The 21,798-nt window shown below is 37.4% G+C and overlaps 1 protein-coding gene across 6 annotated transcripts in view; it reads left to right on the forward strand.

The window, feature by feature from the left end:
- Positions 1 to 1,342: 1,342 nt before the first annotated feature.
- Positions 1,343 to 21,798, forward strand: part of KIF3A (kinesin family member 3A) — a 46,667-nt gene continuing 26,211 nt past the window's right edge. For 3 of the 6 annotated variants that reach the window (XM_074213269.1, XM_074213264.1, XM_074213265.1), the window contains exons 1-8: positions 1,509 to 1,850; positions 5,086 to 5,359; positions 9,960 to 10,104; positions 12,209 to 12,293; positions 13,672 to 13,777; positions 15,125 to 15,264; positions 15,469 to 15,666; positions 21,593 to 21,767. In XM_074213269.1, coding sequence (XP_074069370.1) covers positions 1,539 to 1,850; positions 5,086 to 5,359; positions 9,960 to 10,104; positions 12,209 to 12,293; positions 13,672 to 13,777; positions 15,125 to 15,264; positions 15,469 to 15,666; positions 21,593 to 21,767 — 1,435 coding nt within the window. In that variant the 5' untranslated portion in view covers positions 1,509 to 1,538. Of the gene's footprint in view, positions 1,488 to 1,508; positions 1,851 to 3,498; positions 3,965 to 5,085; positions 5,360 to 9,959; positions 10,105 to 12,208; positions 12,294 to 13,671; positions 13,778 to 15,124; positions 15,265 to 15,468; positions 15,667 to 21,592; positions 21,768 to 21,798 lie in introns of those variants that run through there. The other 3 variants (XM_074213267.1, XM_074213266.1, XM_074213268.1) reach the window with 3 other exon arrangements.

Below are 21,798 nucleotides of genomic sequence, written 5' to 3' on the forward strand. Positions count from 1 at the left end.
GGAGGATACAGGCCAAGACTATTCCCCAGAAAAATTTCTTTAGCTTTCCCTCTCAAAGCCTATCTTTCTCTTGGCATCATAATATAGCCTATAGTTTTGATATCTAGATGTTTCCAGGAAACTGAAATTTGCCTCAATTACAAAGGGATTAACTAGAGGTAGATATGTATATAATCTCTGCCTATCTGTTAGGAATTTTTTTTCCTAATTAGTTGCTGAACTTAAAATTTTTCATCAAAAATAAATTTCTTAAAGCTTAAGGAAACAAAGTGAGCCTTAGAGATTATAATACTGCCCACCCCCAAGCTTAAAACAAGCTAATTATTTGTTATCCACAGTAAAATACCTCTTGAGATCTCCAATTACTTAAAATGGAATAGGGCTTCCTTAAATGGGTGGCAGGCAGACGACCTCCCTTGTACCCACTCCTGTAAAATCTAAAAGGATGAATAATGACCAGGTGGCTCAGTGAGGAACTATAGAAAGTGGCGTTCTCTAGACCTTCCTAAAAGTCAGCTCAAAAGGAAAGGAGATTGCCAGCAAGCTGGGTCAGCGTGGGGTAGGCAGACAGACCTGCAGCCTCCGGGCACAAGCAGGCAGGCATAGGCCCAATGTGGCTTGCAGGGCTCTGCATCTGGAGACAGCTGCACAATATCACAATCCCTGGTGTTAAACCTCAGAGCTTTACCAACATCTCATTTGATCTTCAGAGCAACCTTAGGAGGGAGGTGCTGCCATTCTCTTTCTGCGTTTGTATATGTCCATGTTCCCTTTTTTCTGAGTTTGGAATAAAAAAATCATAAAATACAAATACAATAACAATGTTGATGACACACTGCCGACGCTATTGCGGGGTGAAGAGGCTGGCTCGAGGGCGCCTTCCAACCTGGCACACAGGCCCCTGCAGTTCTGGGGCTTCACGCTTGGACCCCCCAGGCCTGCCCCGTTCCCCCTGCGTTTTGCAGCGGGAAGCTGCGTGGACGGGCTCGGCCGGCCCGGGTGGGTCGGGGCCGGGGAGAGGCTGCGGGGGCCCCGTGGGGCGGCCTCTGTCGGCGGGCCCCGGCCCCCTCCCCTCCCCGGGGCTCCCGGGTCGGCTCCCGTGGCCCGGCCCGGGCGGGAAGGGCGCGAGGGGGCGGCTCTGGCGCCTCGGGCTGGGGCCGGGGCCGCGCGGGGAGGAAGCGTCTGGGAAGGAGGGCGGCGTCCCCTTGTCCAAAGAGGGAAGGAGAGAGGGAGGAGAGGCGGGGGAGCGCGGGCCGGGTGCGCAGGTGCGGCGGGGCGGGCGGGGGCCGGCGGCGCGGCGGGGCGGAGGCAGCCGCGGGCGCGCACGCGCGCTGGGGCGGCCGCCGCGCCTCGGCAGCCTGGGGCCCGGCCGCGGAGGGAGAGGCGCGTCGGACCGCGCGGTGCCCGGGAGCGCGAGGCCTCGCTCCGCCGCGCCCAGGGGCGGGGAAAGCGGCCACCCCGCGCGGGGCAGTCGAGCCAAGATGCCGGTAAGAAGCCGAATCCTCGCCCCGCCCCGTCCGGCGGCCGGGGCCGTTGCCATGGAGGCGCCGAGCGGGGAGGGCCTCCCCCGGGAGGGGCGGCCCAGGTCCGGGCCGGCCCCCGGCCCCGGCCCGGGGCTCGGCGGGGGCTTCTCCCGGGCGCCCCCCAGGGAGGACCCGGAGCGGCCCGGGCCCAGCGGCAGCTTCCTCCGGAGCCTCCTCCGGGAAGGATGGGAGAGGCCGGGGCGGGGCGGCCGCTTCCTCGGAGGGCTGCTGCGGGAGAGCCGGCGCAGCCCCCGCTCGCGGCTGAGCTGCAGCTTTGTCCAGGGGCGGGAGAGGCCCGGCCCAGCCCAGCCCAGGTGCCTCCACCGGGTAGGGCGCACCCGGCGCGTTGGGCGCGGAGCCTGGGGCGGGGGCGGCGCCCGCCCCCGGGGCCCCGCTGTGGGAGGCTGGAGGGGCCGGGGCCGGCACCCAGAGAGCCTTCCCGAAGCATCCCGCCGGGGCCCCGAGTCCCTCCCGAGGGGCTGCGGCTCCCATTGTTCGTTAGCGCCGGTGGGCCCCCCTCCCCGTGGCCCCCCCGAGGATCCCGTGGGTCAGTTCTTGGAGCCCCTGGGCCAGCCCTCGCCCTCCGTCTACTGACGCCCGAGCCAGGGGCCCGCTGACTCGGCCGTGGCCCCGCAGCTGGGAACTCCGCTTCTTGTCCTTGCACCAGCTCAGATGGCATCTTGCTTCCCCCAGGACTGCCATCCTGCCCACTGCAGATTCTTGTAACTGAGAATTTTTGTGTCGGTTTAAGTGAGAAACTGTATGAGGAGCACTTTGTAAACTTGAATGCTCTATTTAAATGCAAACAGTTTGAGAATAATTGAACTGATTTTTCCTGAAATAGAACATTTACAATTTTCTAGGATAAATGTCACAGAAATTCCAAGTGGAGGAGACTAAAGGATTGAATTCCACATGCTTTTTGGAATTAACAATTCTCTGTGGGAGAAAAGATGGATGCATTAGAGCATTGGGTCTGTAGAGCAAAACTAAATTAAGAGTTGCAGAATTTTAATTGAATGCTGTCTCTACCCTTTATCTGTATGACCTTGGGGAAGTCATTTAATTTCTCTGGGCCTCAGTTTTCTCATCTGTCCAGTCTGAGAGGATTGAACTAGTTGACCTTTAAGATTCCTTCCAACTACAGTCAGTTCTCACTTAATATAAGTGGACCCTTCTGCAGACCTCCCTAGACCCCCATGTGACCCCTCTATCTCTACAACCCCAACAGCCGAAGGGGTTTCATTGCTTGAGATCCTGCAGTCCGGAAGTTGAATCAAGGACCCCCTGGCACAGGTGCTACTGCAGGCTCAGCAGCAGCTGCTGCAAACTGTCTGTAGGAAGCCTGGGCCACTGTAGAGTGACCTACCTTGTACAGAGAATAGAATTTGCATAAGGTTTTAAACCAAATCAAGAAATGTCTGTATATGAACCATTAATTTCACCAAAATTTGGTTTAGTGAATGGAGAGGTAGTTTCAGAATCAGAAAGATATATTTTGTTTTTACTTTTATTGGCTTTGGGAATGGAGTAAGGTTGATGATCCAAGATAGGAGACTGATGACAAAAAGAGCCAATGTATCTTTCTGAGATTGGAGCAGAAAAGTAGAATAGACAATGATGTAGAGGTTCAGAAATGAGGAAAAGCATGTGATCTTCATATTTTCTATTCTCATTTGGAGTGGCAAACGTAGATTTGAAGACCTGTGGAAAATGTAGATTTGAGATTTCTGCAGTGTGAGAAGAATTTTATTCAGAGATTAATAAAGAAAATTTTGTAGTTTGAAGTCATGAGAGTTTTTTTAGAAAGAAAAAGGGAGATTGAGATTAGGTTAGAGATAGTACTGAAATACACATATTCATGGTTAAGGGTGGAATAAGGGCTGATGGTAAAGGAGACTTTTTTTTTTTTTTTTTTTTTTTAGTTTTTACAAGGCAATGGGGTTAAGTGGCTTGCCCAAGGCCACGCAGCTAGGTAGAATTATTAAGCGTCTGAGGCCAGCTTTGAACTCAGGTACTCCTGACTCCAGGGCCAGTGTTCTATCCACTGCACCACCTAGCCATCCCTAGTAAAGGAGACTTATAAGAAGGGCAGGAGAAAAATAGTGAAATTCCAGGGGAGGGAGTGTTTTAAGGAGGAGGTTATCTAGTGTCAAATGACAACGAGATCAAGGAGCAGGAGAACTGAGACACCCTGAGTTTTGGCATTTAATAGATCATTTGTAACTTTGAATGTAATTTCAGTTAGTATTGATGTATCACAAGTCAGATTTTAAAAGGATTTTGAACCATCAGGTAAGGAAACAAATGCACAGGTATGGGTTGTTTTTCCAGTGTCCTGAATTGTAAAATGAGAGAAAGGTTGACTAACATCTTTTCAAGATCTCTTTCTGTGAACCTCTAAGTCTCTTTTCTGAAGCCAACTGACTTTGTGACACTGGGTAAGTCACTTAAGATCTTTCAATGCCCCCAAGTACTCTCAGACTCTTAATTTGTCTTTCCTTATTTTCCATGTGAAGTATTTCCTCACCAAGCTTTCCTTAAAAACAAACAAAACCGAAAAAACTATGGAATTGAGTGACTTTTTACAAGAAACTGACAGATGATTGCTGTGATATCCTGATTCATTTCCCATCTCCCAACTCAGTGCATTTTCCTCATGCCTGGAATTCTTTCCCTCATCCTCTTTGCCTCCTGTCTTCTTTTTCAGTTCCAGCTAAAATCTCACCTTTCACTAAAAGCCTAATCTTGCTTAAAGCTTGTGCCTTCCTTCTGTTGGTTATTTCCAATTTATCCTGTATCTATATCTTGTTTTCATATGATTAGCATGTTGTTGTCTTTCCCTTTGACCATGATCTTCTTGAGAGCAGCGACAGTTTACCTGTATCCTCAAGCAATTAACACAGAGCAAATGCTTGATAAATGCTTGTTGACTGTTAGAGAAAACCTTGAAATACAGAGATAAAAGGACATGTATGAAAAATCAGGTGGTCTATAAAATAAAAGCCAAAGCAGCAATTGATAGAAATTTTGGCTAGAAGCTTATTTTTTTTCAATTAAGTACTCATAGGCACTTAATAAATATTTGTTATTAGCACTGCACATACAAAGATAAAATTGAAGCAGTCACTGTCTTCAAAGACCTTACTTTCTAAGGTGGAGGAGAGAGTAAAACAATAAATATATAGAAAATCTGAAGAGAAAAAGAATGCCAAAAACCAAAGGAATTTGACTTCCATTTGGAAGTAGCATCTGAACTGAACCTTGAAGGAAGCTGTATTCTGAGACTAATGAAGAGAAAGTCTTTTTTTTTTTTGCACAGAAAATGGAGTTACCCAGACTTTTTTTCTTTTTAGCCAAGTAACAAGATTTGGAAAATATGTCAGTTTCTTGTAAAAAGTCACTCAATTCTATAGTGTTTTTTTTTTGGTTTTGTTTGGTTTTAAGACATGTGCGATGATTGGGGAACTTATCTTAGTGACAAGAAAGTCTCACATTGAAAATTGTTCTGATGTATGTAAAAATTAATGGATTTTTTTGTTTGTTTTATTTTGCTTATTAGATCAATAAATCAGAGAAGCCTGAAAGCTGTGACAATGTCAAAGTTGTTGTTCGATGTCGACCCTTCAATGAAAGAGAAAAAGCAATGTGCTACAAATTGTCTGTTTCTGTGGATGAGATGAGAGGAACTATTACAGTGCATAAAACAGATTCTTCAAATGAACCTCCAAAGACATTTACATTTGATACAGTTTTTGGACCAGATAGTAAACAACTTGATGTTTATAACTTAACAGCAAGGCCCATTATTGACTCTGTTCTAGAAGGCTACAATGGTAAATAATCTTATTTTACTTTTGAAGTGAGAGGATTATGAATTTTTAAAATATAGATCCTTTCAATCCTATTTAGGCATTATAAAAGAATTTTTTAACCTATTAAGTGTAGTTGTTAATCTAGCATTCAACAGATATTAAGTTCTTGCCTCTGTATATATACTAGTCCAAATAAATAAATCAGCAGTAGTTTAATAAGTAGTGGAAAATCATCTTGATAAAAGATATAAATTTATACCCTGGTTTGTATATTGTATTTATGATAATTAGTCAGATGTAGATGATCCATATTGTGGCTCATGCATAGCCTCTATATATATCATCAGTTGACTTTTCCCTGTTAGACAGCAAAATTCTTGGGTGACTCCATTTCTTTAGCTGGTATGTGTTCAAGAATAGTAATCTTGAAATGTACTAGTTATTGCCTTATCTGTAAAGAAAATGCTAAGATTCTGTGATTAGCCTGAGCAAATCAAATACAACACTTCTGAAAAGAATTGTGATGTGTTCTAGCCCAAAACATTAGTGATTTTTGTATTATCACTGGCCATGCTGACTTGAAAAATTGTAGTAATTCCTTCCAATATTTCACTGTCTTGCACATATAATGCTTAGTATTTGTTGGTAATGCTAAAACAGAACAAGTTGAATTTTTCATTTCATTTGAACCTACTTCCTTTAGAGACAGTCAGAAAACTGTCACAGTCAAAACTACTGTTTTTTATTAATTTCATTTTTTCAAATTCCATGTAAAGATAGTTTTCAGCATTCATTTTTTTGTAAGATTTTGAGTTGTACATTTTTCTGCCTCCCATCCCTCTCCTTCTCCCACAAAGTGAGGAATCTGAAATACATTTTATATGTACAATCATGTTTAACATATTTCCATATTAGTCATGTTGTAAAAGAAGAATTAGATCAAAAGGGAAAAACATAGAAAGAAAAACAAAAAACAAATTTTAAAAAGTGAAAATAGTAAACAATATAAAAATTATAAAACAATTTGATCTCAGTAAAAATTATTTAAGAAAACATTGCTTGTCATAATATTAATATGAACCATGCTTGAAAAGTATTTTAGGTTTTTTTTTCCTCACTGTGGGTTTAGCCAATAGAACAAAGGTGTCACGACAATTTTATATAAAACTAAAAAGATAAAGATATTAGCCTAATCATCATTGAGCAAATAGACTCTGGCAAATCCATGACAACTGACCATCTCATCTATAAATGTGATAGGATTGATAAGAGAGCTGTTGAAAAAGAGGCTATTGAGATGAGAAAGGACTTCATCAAATACTCCCCTGGTCTTGGATAAAGTGAAGATTGACTATGAGAGATATATTGACATTGATTTTTCCCTGTAGAAATTTCATAGCAAGTTTTATGTGGCCATCATTGATGCTCCTGAGCCAGAGTCTTCATTATGAACAAAATTTCAAGCTCATCTCCAACTGATTGTACTGTTATGATTGCTGTGAATCTGAAGCTGTTATCTCAAAGAATGGCCAGAATTTTGCACGTGCCCTTCTAATCTGTATACTAGATATGAAACATCTCATTGCTGATTCCACCAAGCCTTCCAATGGTCAAAAAAGAGATGAGGATATTGTCAAATTAAAAAAAAAAAATTGGTTACAACCCAGACACTGTTTTTTGTGCAATTTCTGATTGGAATGGTGGTGACATTTTGGAATCAAATTCTAATATGGTTCAATTCAAGGAATGAAATGTCTCTTGTAAGAATGACAATATTTGTTTTGCTTTGTTTTTTAGAAAGATTTTATTTATTTTGAGTTTTACAATTTTTCCCCTAATCTTGCTTCCCTCCCCCCACTCCCCACAGAAGGCAGTCTGTTAGTCTTTACATTGTTTCTATGGTATACATTGATCTAAGTTGAATGTAATGTGAGAGAAATCATATCCTTAAGGAAGAAAAATAAAGTATAAGAGATAGCAAAGTTACATAATAAGATAATGGTTTTTTTAAATCTAAATTAAAGGTAATAGTCTTTGGTCTTTGTTTAAACTCCACAATTGTATACAGATGGTATTCTCCATCACAGATAGCCCAAAATGTTTGTTGCACTGATGGAATGAATAAGTCCATCAAGGTTGAGATCATCAACCCCCATGTTGTCATTAGTGTGTACAGTGTTTTTCTGGTTCTGCTCATCTCGCTCAACATCAGTTCATGCAAATCCTTCCAGGTTTCCCTGAATTCCCATCCCTCCTTGTTTCTAATAGAACAATAGTGTTCCATGACATACATATACCAGAGTTTGTTAAAGCCATTTCCCAATTGAAGGACATTTACTTAATTTCCAATTCTTTGTCACCACAAACAGGGCTGCTATGAATATTTTTGTACAAGTGATGTTTTTTTACCCTTTTTCATCTCTTCAGGATATAGACCCAGTAATGGTATTGCTGGATCAAAGGGTATGCACATTTTTGTTCCCTTTGGGAGTGGGAATGACAATATTTATTAATGGAACCTACTCTATTTGAAGTTTTGATTGACTGTGCCCTACTCTCAGTTTGTCCAACTGACAAGTCCCTGTGGTCTGTCCTCCAAGATGTCTACAAGATTGGTGAACTTGGTATTATATTTTGTTGGCTTTATGAAGTTTGGTATTGTAAAACCAAACATGGTTATAATAACTCTTTAAAAAAAAATTTTTCCAGCTACATGCAATGGTAGTTTTTACCAATTATTTTTTTTTGCAAGGCAAATGGGGTTAAGTGGCTTGCCCAAGGCCACACAGTTAGATCATTATTAAGTGTCTGAGACCGGATTTGAACCCAGGTACTCCTGACTTCAGGGCCAGTGCTTTATCCACTGCACCCAGTTATTTTTTTTTTGCAAGGTTTTGAGTTTTACATTTTTCTCTCTCCCTCTTTTCTCTCTCCCCTCCCCCTGACAGAACACAATCTATATTATAGGCTCTATGTTTATATAACTTTGCTAAATCTAGATCTTTATTGATCATATTGTGAGAGAAGAATCAAATCCAAACAGAAGAAAATATTAGAAAAAATGACAAAATACATAAGATAACTTAATTTATGCTTGATCTTCATTTAAATTCCACAGTTCCTTCTCTGGATATGGTGGTATTTTCCACGTGGTGATAATGTTTACTTCAGTTAGCATTGCATCTAAAAGTAAAGGACACCATCTTTGAATGAGGCCCTGTTTGGGAGTGACATTGGTTTCATCAACAGGAATATGTTTATCAGAGATGTTCTCTGTAATGGTGTGATAGCAAAAATAACCCACCAACTGAAACAGCTTGTGAACATTGCACAGTGAAGTTCACATTCTTAAACCAGCCAGTCAGATCAGTGTTGGGTTGTGCACCTGATCTAAATGATCATATTGCTCACATTGTTCTTTGACTCTGCAAATCTGCAAACATTGTTATTCTGGCAGGAAACTGGAAAATAACCCTAAATTCTTGATATCTGGTGATGCTGCATTATTGATATGGTTTCAGGCAAGTCCATGTGTGTCAGGGGCTGCTCTGATTATTCTTCTCATTGTCATTTTTTTGTTCATTATATGTTAGATAGGCTGTTGTAATTGATTTCATGAAGATGGTTGACAAGAAGGTTGCTGAACCTGCCAGGGTCACACAATCTGCCTTAAGCTTCAAAAGGCTAAATACTTGTTTGTTGTTTCTCCCTTTTGACTGTGAGCTTGTTAAGGTCAGGTACTGTCCTTTGCCTCTTTTTATGTTCCCAGAAATTAGTTCAGTGCCTGGCACAAAGTAGGCACTTAATAAATATTGATTGATTGATTGACCACCTGCCACTCTACCCTTCTTACTCAATGATGGAAGAGCTGAGAGCTATTTTGTCTTAACTGACAACTGATATCAGAACTGTTTGTCTCCATTGAACAAAAAAGACTGGTTAATGATTGCAATGATTGCATAAAAGTTTTGGGAGGAAAAGAATGTTTTTGTGGATCATTTGTTTCCTTGAAGTTTCAAGTTAGTAGTTTTTAGAAGAGTAATTTTAAATTTGACCGGAAGTCTGTCACAGAATTTTGCCATCTTTAAAGCAAAGTTTAATGTAAAAAAGTATTTTATTTTACATTATGCACATATTTTTAATATATTTCCTATGCCTCGAATGCCTTCCCATTTCCCTCTTCAGCTGTTTTATTCCCACCCAACTGACATGCTGCCAGCTCTAGGAAGCTTTTCTTGATTTCCCTGCCCTAACATGGCACTTAGCATTCTGCCATCTTAATTTGTAATGTTATGTCTTACTTTATAGTTATCTTTTTGTTTTATCTTTCTGTCCATCAACAAGTCTCTTGAGATCAGGAATTAATTCTTTGTATTTGTATCTCCCACCTAGCACAGTTCTTGGCACATTGTAGGGACTTAGTTTACAAATGTTTGTTAATTGTGTGAAGCATTGTCCTGGATTTCAAGTTTCCTGAGTGCAAGGAACTTATCTTATTTAGCTAATGTTTGTGTTTCCTTCAGTGCTAATGCAATGTTCCATACACATTAGATGCTTAATAAAATGTTAGTTGAATTTAAATTTTGAATATCTTTGGAGTAAATATTTTTTTCTACTTCAGGTACTATATTTGCATATGGACAGACTGGAACTGGAAAAACATTTACCATGGAAGGTGTACGAGCTGTACCTGAACTTAGAGGAATCATTCCAAATTCATTTGCTCATATATTTGGTCATATTGCAAAAGCAGAGGGGGATACAAGGTAAAAACAAAAATGACCATTTTTTCCATTTCCCTGCTTGTTTTGAAGTAAAATAAGTTTTTTATGTAGGTAGACACTGATTTTAAGGTTGTCATTCATATATGTTATTATACTTGTCAGTAATCTGATTTTTTTCCCCAAGTTTTGGCCTTCAGTTTAGCCACCATATGTTAATTCCCTACTAAAATGTCAGACATTTATAACTGGGGTTATAAACACACAAAAAAATCTGCTTGTCTTCAAGAAGCTTATAACCTATTGATGAAAAACAACATGTACAGAGAGATAAATACAAATTGCAGCTTTTCATTGAAGATAGTTTGGAGAGATAGTTTGAGCTAGGAATAAGTACTAGAACTTCTATTTCACTGATACAGTGAATTTCTAATTTATGAGGAAATTCTTACCAATATAGCTTACTTAGAATCTTATAGAGTTACTTAGAGCACTGTGTGGTGCACAGTTAGCTCTGTTTGCATGCTTTGAAACTCAGGCATCTGAAGAGAAAGGAATATACATGGGGCATAGTCTGTGGAAAAAAAGTGTGGAAGATGGATATAGACCAGGGAATGAAAGAGATTAATGTGAAAACCAGTCAGAAAAGACATATTTTAACCTAGAACAATAGTAGTAAGCCATTGAAGCTTCTTGAACCGGGGGGGGGGGGGGGGGGGGGGGGGGGGGGTGTTATGTGGACTTGTACTTTAGGGAATATTAGTTTGACAGACCTGGAGGATCTATTGGAGGTGGGAGATCCTGGAGGCAATTTTATCAATTAGGAAGCAATTGGAATAATTTAAGTTGGAAGCTAAGAGGACTTGAAATAGGGTGGGGATTCTATGTATAGAGAGAAAAGAATGAATGTGATACAGGCGTCATCTGCATAGAAATGATAATTTGAACCCATGGGAGCTATATCCTCAGCAATAAAGAAAAAAGAAAAGAGAGTCTAGGATAGAACTTTTAGTAAAGCAGTGGATCACAGATGATGATGATGATGATGATGATGATGATGATTTTGTAGAGATTGTGTTATTTTATTCTCACAGCTACACTGGGAGATTCTTAGGTGCTATTATTATTATATTCATTTTACTGATTAGGAAATTTAAATCAGAGGTTAAGTGGCTTGCCTAGGGTCATTTAGTTGGTAGGTGTCTGGGGTGGGTTTGAACACAGCCTGATTCCAGCAAAGGAGGCAGAGAAGTCAAAAGTCAGAGGAAAGGACCACATGAATAGTGTCATGAAAAACCAGAAAGGGTAACATATAGTCAAATGCTGTAAATCCATTGGGTTTGATGATTAAGAGATCATTGGTAAGCTTGGACAGAGTAATTTCAGTTAGGTATTATGTTCAGAAGTCAGTTTGCAAGTTGAAGAGTGATAGGACAGGAAATAGAGGCAACAAATATAGACAACTTTTTGTAATTTATATGGAGATAAAGGATAATGATTTTTGGAAATAGGAAGATTTTGAGGATTTTTTAAGGATAAGGCATGTTTTTTTAGGTTTTTGTAATGCGTTGGGGTTAAGTGACTTGCCCAAAGTCCCACAGCTAGGCAACTTTTATTTTTTTAGGTTTTTGCAAGGAAAATGGAGTTAAGTGACTTGCCCAAGGCCACACAACTAGGTAATTATTAAGGGTCTGAGGCTGGATTTGAACTCAGGTACTCCTGATTCCAGAGCTAGTGCTCTTTCCACTACAGCACCTAGTTGCCAGGTAGGCATCTTGAAAGGAGCTAGTGGATAGGGAGGATTAGAGAGAAAAAAGATTTCCTAGAACAGAGAGCCCTTGGGCACAAAAAAGAAAGATAGATCATATCTTCACAAAGGATTTAGAGGAGGTAATTGGATAGATAGCCAGGAGAAAGCAGAATCCAGAAGATTTAGGAAAGGAAAAATTTCCAGTTAGGAGGGATATTCAACAATGTTAAATGTGGTAGAGTAGTTGAAAGGACAGGGACTGAGACCATTGGATTTAGCAATTAAGAGATCATAGTTAAGTTTTTTTGTTAGGGATTGGTGTTGGAAGATAAAATGTAGTGATCCCAGGAATAAGTAGATAGTCAGATTTTTTATGTGTTAAAAAAATTTCATTTTTAGGTTTTTGGTTCGAGTATCTTATTTGGAAATTTATAATGAAGAAGTGCGTGACCTTCTAGGAAAGGATCAGACACAGAGATTAGAGGTGAGGATACTTTGAAAATTTGAATTCACTCAGGTAAGAATTATCTTTCCACAGGATTGTATAGAATCGTGAACTAAACTAGAACTAAAGGGGAAGTATTAAAAAAGTCTATGATGTAGAGGAGAAAGGAAACATTTGATACAAAAAGATCAAGTGACTTACTCATGGTCATGTTATTTAATAAGAGAGATAAGAGTTTGAATTCTGTTTGCAAGGCAAATGGGATTAAGTGGCTTGCCCAAGGCCACACAGCTAGGTAATTATCAAGTGTCTGAGACTGGATTTGAACTCAGGTACTCCTGATTCCAGAACTGGTGCTCTATCTACAGCGCCACCTAGCTGTCCCATCCTCTTGTAAAGTTTTAAAGAGGACAATTAATTAAATGCAAATTTTAGCTACTTTTTATAGAGTTTTAGGTTAGCTTAAAGTTGAGTCATGTTATTATATTGGTCTGTATGTATAATTGTTTTCAACTTCATCTGGTCTGATTCCCTTTAAAGCCAGTAGTAGAAATCAATTGGAACTCTGTTAAAATTGAAAAGACACTGTAATAATGCATTCTTATTTGTTTTGCTCTAGTTTTTTTTTTCTTTTTAGGTTTTTGCAAGGCAATGGGGTTAAGTGGCTTGCCCAAGGCCACACAGCTAGGTAATTATTAAGTGTCTGAGACCGGATTTGAACTCAGGTACTCCTGACTCCAGGGCCTGTGCTCTATCCACTGCACTACCTAGCTGCCCCCCTGCTCTAGTTTTATAATACTACTTCTGGCATTTTATTTCATCCTGCAAACTATTTAATTTCCTTTTTAAAAAGAGTTTCATTTGGAAAGAACATAACCATTTGACCCAATAGCCATAGTTCAGATTTTTTCTCATGCCACATGCCTTGTGAGTGCTGTACTTTTCATAGCTAATCATTATTCTTTTGTAATAGATGCACTACTCAGTTTGTTTTAAATAATAACATAAGGTTATGTAGAATCAATTATTTTTCTACTCGGTATTCTACCAAATTTACAAAATGCAAATTTTGACTAGATGAAGAATCACTTATATAATCTGAGAAAGTACTTTTTTCCATGTCAGTAAGATGATGATAAAAATAAAATCTTCTTTCAAGTGAAAGTAATATCACCCTATGTAATATTCAAGTCATCCCAATGAGGGAAGACTTTTGATTCTGCTCACTGTTTAAAATAGATTGTAGGCCAGTGAAAGGATGGGTAGGGAGCTGAATGAAATGTTTTCTTTTTATTTTAAGGGTTGTTATAAATTACTTATACTGATATTACACCATAGCTGTAGTAATCTGTAAATAAATACAAGGAATATTGATTTAGAAAGTATCGTATATTATCAGTGTAATCTTATTTTATAGGTTAAGGAAAGACCTGATGTGGGAGTTTACATCAAAGATCTGTCAGCTTATGTAGTAAATAATGCAGATGATATGGATAGAATTATGACATTAGGCCACAAAAATCGTAAGTACCATAGTTAATTGGCAATAAATGTTTAATGTTGAGTAGACTAGTTTAGTATAAAGGTGTTAATGTAAGTTTTATCACAGCTTTATGCCATATGAAAGAAACATGATTTTGAGATATCCTAATAGTTGTTTAGGTGTGTCTAACAGTGAGTGAAATACTTGAATAAAAGAAGGTACAGATTTCTTTTCAGTTCTAATCTACCTTATGCCACACGAATGGTAATATACTGTAGAAACTTCCACATAACACAATCTCAAAAAAGAAAGTAACTGTTAACGGAAGTTAATTTACAAAATTTGTACATAAAATCATTATTTTTTAAAATTTCTACTTCCTACTTAAATAATAGTTTCAGTTTAAAATGAAAGCCATTTTATAAATAATTTTAGTGGCTTATATAAATAAATTATAGACATTTAATGAAAAAAACAAACAACCCAAGAATGCCACCATCTACAGTGTTTTGCTTTAAAGAAAATCCACTATTACAAAGACTATGTTTCTATTTTGCTCCTATTAGCCAATTAAATGACTGCAGACCAGGAAAAAGCACTTTATTACATTCTCATTTTATGGTATAAATCAAATTCATGCCATTCTCAATACTTTAGACATCTGTGATTTCATCTGAGTACTCTCTTGACCAGATCCCAATTCCTCTGTGCCTTAGTAGATGACTTAATGAGCTGCTGTGACTGAACCTGACTAATCAGGTTGTTACTCAGAAAGCCAGACAGTTGGTTGCATGTAACCAGATGGTTGTATATGTAAACCTCTCCAGGTTGATATGGGGACTGCCAAAAGTTTGTGTTCCACTGGTGTTAGAAATTTGGGATACTAATGTTATTTTTCATTTTATTATAAGGCTTGCCTTTTTAAATTTTATCTCCTTTTAGGTTACTTCTGCATGAATTTATGAAATAAGATCTTAGAATGAGATCTTTACTTTGAGATAAAATGAAAATAATTTTAGTGCTTTTTAAAAACACAGCTAAATTAGTTGGGATGTTGAACTTTCATATATATAACATATCTTTTTTAACTTTGGCACTTCGCTGAACAATGTCATCTGGGATTAAAATTAAGTATTTTATTTAAAAATTTTAGTTTAAACGTAAGTGATAGATGATTCCTTCATAAATCAACGTCAAAACCCTTCACAGAAATATTTCTAATAATGGCTGATAATTCTAATAAATCCATTGTTATCTATGTAATTCAGAAATGAATGTCTTTTTTGCCTTATGTCTAAAAAATTATGTATTTTAAAGTATTAATTTGAACTTTAAGATATGCTTGAACATTACCTTTTTTTTTAGTGATTTTCTTCTTATACTAAAGGTTCTGTTGGTGCAACTAATATGAATGAACATAGTTCTCGTTCCCATGCCATATTTACAATTACCATTGAATGCAGTGAAAAAGGTATTGATGGAAATATGCATGTTCGGATGGGCAAACTACATCTTGTAGATCTTGCTGTAAGTATTAAGATACTGATAGAGAGATTTTCCTCTGCTAATTATACTGGATAATTACCACTTGCATTTTCAGAACTGTTTATATAAACAAAAAGAATCAGTGATGTAGTTCTTAAATTTTTTGAGTTTTTCCCTTAATTTTTAATGAACAATTTTAAAATTTCTTGTTTTTTTACATCTTAACTCCTCCCTTTTTATTATTAGGGTTCAGAAAGACAGGCAAAAACTGGAGCTACTGGACAGAGACTGAAAGAAGCAACAAAAATTAACCTTTCACTCTCTACTCTGGGTAATGTTATTTCTGCCTTGGTTGATGGAAAAAGTACTCATGTACCCTATCGAAATTCAAAATTGACTCGTCTTCTTCAGGATTCTTTGGGAGGAAACTCAAAAACTATGATGGTAAGAACTGGATGGGTGATCTCTTTTATTCAGTGCTAATTTATGCATGACTTTTTGATTCAGTGGTGAATTTCATCTCACAGCAAAGTAATTATGGCCTCTTTTTTATCCATGTGATCATTGTGATATTTCCTATATCTGCTGATAGTAGCAACAGAAACTAATCTCATTGCTTCCTTATGGCATAGAAACAGAATTTTTTTGTGTATTATGCTTTTTTGTTTTGTTTCATTTTTTAAAATTTAATTTAATTTTCAGTTCCACATTCTCTTCCTTTCATTTCCCCTTCCCCCCACCCATTAAGAGAAGATAAGGAATAAAATTCTTTTTTCTTTTAATTAGTAAAAGCTAGAGATTTATTATTTTGTGATTAATAAATTGTCAAATTGACTGTAACACTTTCCCTCAACTAAATACTATTTTTTAAAAGATTTTATATGAATTTTGGGTTTTACAATTTTTCTCCCAATCTTACTTCCCTCCCCCCACTCCCCCCCACGGAAAGCAGTCTGTCAGTCTTTATTTTGTTTCCATGTTGTACATTGATCCAAATTGAGTGTGATGAGAGAGAAATCATATCCTTAAGGAAGAAACAAAAAGTATAAGAAACAATAAGATCAGACAATAAGATACGTGTTTTTTTTTTTTTTCTAAATTAAAGGGAATAGTCCTTGAAATTTGTTCAAACTCCATGGCTCTTTATCTGGATACAGATGGTATTCTGCATTGCAGACAGCCCAAAATTGTCCCTGGTTTGTTGCACTGATGGAACGAGCAAGTGCATCACGGTTGATCATCACCCCCATGTTGCTGTTAGGGTGTACAGTATTTCTCTGGTTCTGCTCATCTCACTCAGCATCAGTTCATGCAAATCCTTCCAGGCTTCCCTGAATTCCTGTCACAGTTTGCTAAGCCATTCCCCAATTGAAGGACATTTACTTGATTTCCAATTCTTTGCCACCACAAACAGGGCTGCTATGAATATTTTTGTACAAGTGATGTTTTTACCCTTTTTCCTCATCTCTTCAGGGTATAGACCCAGTAGTGGTATTGCTGGGTCAAAAGGTATGCTATAAATATATATTTTTTTAATCTCTTTGTTATATAGATCTACTAGTAGTATTTCTTGGTCAAAGGGTCTGCATGGCATAGTTCCAAATTGCTTTCCAAAATGGTTAGATCAGTTCACAACTTCACCAAGAATGCACAATTTTCCTACATTCCTTCCAACATTTTTCATTTTCCTTTTCTGTCACACTAATCAATTTGATAAGAGTTGTTTTTAATTTGCATTTCTCTGTTCGGTAGTGAGTTAGGGCTTTTGCATGGCATGATATTGTATTCCAAGCCATTTGATCCTGAAATGTAGAAATTGCTAAATTCTTTTTTTCTTTTTGACTGTAATATTTTCTCAATCTGGAAGCTTGGAATTTGACTGTATTCTTTCAGGGACTTTTCATTTTGGGATTCCATCAGGAGGGAATAAGTGGATTCTTTCAGTCGCATTTTTTACCCTGTGATTCTTGGATATCAGGGCGGTTTTCCATGACAATTTTCTTGAAACATAATATTTAGACCCCCCCCCCCCCCCTTTTTAACTATGACTTTCAGGTGATCCAGTAAGTCTTACATTATCTCTCTAGGGATCTGTTTTCGAGGTCAGTTGTTTTCCTATGAGATATTTCACATTGTCTTCTATTTTTTCATTCTTTTGATTTTATTTTGTTGTTTCTTAATGTTTCATGGAATCATTAGCTTCCATTTGGTTAATTCAACTTTTTAAGGAATTCTTTTCTTCAGTAAATTTTGGAACCTCTTTTTCCAATTTGCCAGTTCTGTTTTTTAAAGAGTTCTTTTCTTCAGTGAATTTTTGTATGTCTTTTTTCCTTTTGGCCTATTCTGTATTTTAAGGTGTTATTTTCTTTAGCATTTTTTATGCCGCCTTTACCAAGCTACTGACTCTATTTTTTCATGATTTTCTCTTATCATTCTCATTTCTCTTCCCAATTTTTTTTTATATATCTCTTACTTTTTGAACTCTTTTGTGGCTTATGACCAATTTGTATTTTTCTTCGAGGTTTTTGATGTAGCAGTTTTTTTTAGGGTGGTTTTTTTTGTTTTGTTTTTTTAAGGCAATGGGGTTAAGTGGCTTGCCCAAGGCCACATGGCTAGGTAATTATTAAGTGTCTGAGACTGGATTTGAACTCAGGTATGTACTCCTGACTCCAGGGCCAGTGCTCTGTCTACTACACCACCTAGCTGCCCCTGATGTAGTAGTTTTGATTTTGTTGTCTTCTTCTGAGTTTGTGTTTTATCTTCCCTGTCACCAATAGCAACTTTGTATAGTCAGGATCTTTTTCTGCTGTTTGGCTCATTTTTCCTAGCTGTTTCTTGACTTTTAACTCTGTTCCAAGCTTCAGGTGTTTTGTATTATTGTTTCCAGAGATAATTCTGATTTCCTGGAGTACAGTCTGCCCCTCTGAAACTGATTTTTCCTGACAACCTTCTAAGTTGTCTTGGGCTGGAAAATTGTTTCACTCTATCCTTTTGTGAGTTCTGCTGCTCCAAAATTTGTTTTGAGACATTATTCTGTTATTTAGAGGTGTTAGGGGAGAGTTCAGTTGAATTCCTTCTCTTCCATCTTGACTCTGTTCCCTATGCTATTACTATTTTTGCCTTTAGGTTCTAAGATATTTGAGCAGCTTTTTTTTTTTTAATATTTCTTGAAATAGAATTTTTAGGCTGTCTTTTTTTGCTCATGGCTTTCAAGTAGTCCAATGATTCTTTTTTCCTCTCCTTAATTTGTTTGCCAGGTCAGTTGTTTTTTATGGTGATATACCTTACATTTTTCTTCTATTTTTTTCAGTGTTTTGATTTTATTTTGATATTTGTTTTTCTCATGAACTTACTAGCTTCTATTTGGTCCATTCTAACCTAATTTAATGAGAGTTTGTTGCTTCGATCAGGTATATCTTTGTGTCAAGTTATTAATTCCCTTTTAGATTCCTTCTTCCATAACTTAATTTCTTTTCCACTTTTCCTCTAGTACTATTTCTTTTGGAATAATTTTCTTCTTTTGGATTTCTGAATTCCCTCTTAAGTATTATCTTCACTAATAGCTTTTTATGGTGACATTCTTTTGTTTTGTTTTCTCATCCTTTCAAGCCTACTGACTTTAGATTTTATTGGGACCAGGCTCTTCCTGTTAGTGCTTTTTTTTTTTTTTTTTTTTTCTTTGCACATAGTATTGTGCTATTCCAGAGTCTCAGTGATAGTTGAGGCTAGGTGCCTGAAAGGTTTCAGTAAACACAAATTGTTTGATCTAAGACAAAGTCTGATTGCTTCTGGGATCTAAGCACTTCAAGTTCCTGACCTGGATTTGGGTCTGAGCGACAGGACAGTGGACTGTCTTTTTTTGGACCTTCAGTAGACTTCCACTAATAGCTAAGTGGAAAGTTGTGCTGGTTATTCCTCTGAAGGTTTCAGATGGGGCTATAATTGGAACTGAAAGCTTGACCTTTTTCTGGGTCCATTGCATGCTGCTGCTACAGCTTCTAGACTTCTTGCTTAGTACACAGCTATGTGTATGATGATCACTCTCAGCCTAGAACACACATTGTAAGGCTTAAGTCCTTTTCTCAGTATGTCTTGGATCTCTGGCTGAGAACTGATTAGTAAACAATAGATAGTAAGCAATTCTTCCAAATAATTTAGGTCTGTCTATAATAGATCAGAACCTCTTCTTGCCTTGGTGCAGTCCCTTTGTATGATATGTGCTTGGCCATAACTTGTCTCCATTGTCTGCAGAACTCTATCTCCTCTGCCAACCTGGACTGAACACTATGGTTTTTTTTTTTTGTTTTTTTTTTTTATTTCTCAATCAGAATTTACCTGATAACATTTTCTAGTTCTGTTATAGGAGTTTAAAAAGCAAGGGGAAGGGGAATTCACTGTATTACTTGTTACTATTGTATCTAGGTTCTCTATCATAATGCATTGTTTTTTTAATATAGTTGATGAAATCCTCTCAGTCAGCAAAGTAGTAGATATTGCTTATGTGATCAGTTGTCCAGATGCCTTCACATCAAGTTAAAATTAAAGATCAAGGGAAAGGATAATCTTTGATTGTTAACCTTTTCCTACAAAAGATATGAAGTAGTCTCTACATTGAGAAGGCCAAAAGGGCCTAGAAATTGCTTTAATCAACAAATACAAGCTCTCTTTGCGAAGTATCAAGAGAGAGCATCTTGAGGAGCTTGGTTTTAGAATGTAAAACACTATGAAGATTCTTTACCTCATGAAATAGCTAAGATGAAAACATGTTTAAATCAGTCAGCAAGACTTATTGTGTTCCAGGCACTGTGCTAAGCACCAGTGATCCAAAGACAAAGATGAAATAGTCCTTGCCTTCTAGAAACTTAGGGAGACAATGGGTACAACATAAAGAAGCATATATCAGAAAAAACAGCAAAGGTAAAATAAACAAGGCTTGATTGGAGATCAATGGATCTACTTTACCCAAAAACATTGCTAAGTACAGCTAATAGAAAGACAATAAATAAGAAATTTAACATATTTGTCAATATTTCTATTACAATTTTTGTTATTAATGACAACAGAACTCCTCCTTTTGGACCTCTAATACCTCACCTGAGGAGGTGATGTTTAAGACAGAATTGGAAAGAGAGACAAGCTAGTTCAAAGATAATATCTAGAAGATGAGTTCAAGTTAATGATACAATCTTGAAAGCATCAAGGGATCATTTTGCAAGTTATTTGGGGGGAGGAAATACATGCTAAGAGAATGAAAAACAAAACATAGATTACATTAATATCACAAAAAAGTTGATTGAAAGGAAGTCAATGACTACTTCCTGCTTTCTCACATGTTTATATATTTTTATGCAAATGATTTTTGCTTATATGAAGGATATCCTTAATGAAAATTTTAAATAGGAACAAATGATTACAGTACAACTTATCTTTACAGTTACACAGTTGACTGGAAGGTACAGAGGAAATTAGACTCCTTTGTATTTGCTCTTTGATTATTTAAAAAGTAAACAACAAAACAAAACAAAAAAGACCTCTTCCAACAAGGAACCTCTGACATGGATATGTATATAAAATCAAACAGGATTGCTTTTTAAATATAACCAGAGAGAAGAGTCAAGTCATGCAATGTTCATTCTTAAGGTCAAGCAAGACATAAAAAGAAGAGATAAACATTCTTTTGTAGAGGATGTAATACAAGATGTATATAAATAAAATTTTGGAAATCGTGTCATGCCTTTAACAATCACAAGCTGCTTCCTGGTACAAAACTTTATACACCATTATTTTCCCATATAGTTGTGAATCTTTAAAGCACCCTAAAGAATCACAGTTTGGGGCAAACCAGAGATAAATGGAAAGATGTGTGGTAATTGCACAGAGGCTTCAACATATCAAAAATGATTCTTCATGTAGTAGTGGATGTCATTTTGTAAATTTTTATTTGGAAAGGAAATGAGCCATTTTATATAGGTAGAATAAGTGATGACTAAGGCATGACCCTAGTACTACATTAAATATAAAGAGATATAAAAGGAATATAGCCTATATTTTCTCTTCCTGATGATTTTTCTTGCTGATCTCTGGGAGGACAAGGGAAAGAATCCCATAGCATGATAAATATGGATGGATTATAATGTGAGGTATTGGAGGATATTACCCACTTTGATGAGATTATAGCTCTGCTGATGCTTTAAAATACTAATAGTATAATTTAACAAGTTGGAAACAAATTTATAGCATTTTTCTTTGATAAATTACTTTCTGGTAACTAATTTTTTCCCCAAGAATAGTATTAATAACAGTGGCATTAATTGTTATACAAAAATGTGCCAAATATCAAATAACTGATTTTTGTATCCTACCAAAACAGTGTGCAAATATTGGACCCGCAGACTACAATTATGATGAGACCATCAGTACATTGCGATATGCTAACCGTGCTAAAAATATTAAAAATAAAGCTAGAATTAATGAAGATCCAAAGGATGCTCTGCTTCGCCAATTTCAGAAAGAAATAGAAGAACTCAAAAAAAAGCTTGAAGAAGGTAACTATGTAAAACTATTCATATGGAATTT

Source organism: Macrotis lagotis, chromosome 1, assembly GCF_037893015.1.
Source record: "Macrotis lagotis isolate mMagLag1 chromosome 1, bilby.v1.9.chrom.fasta, whole genome shotgun sequence".
NCBI classification, from domain to species: Eukaryota; Metazoa; Chordata; class Mammalia; order Peramelemorphia; family Peramelidae; genus Macrotis; species Macrotis lagotis.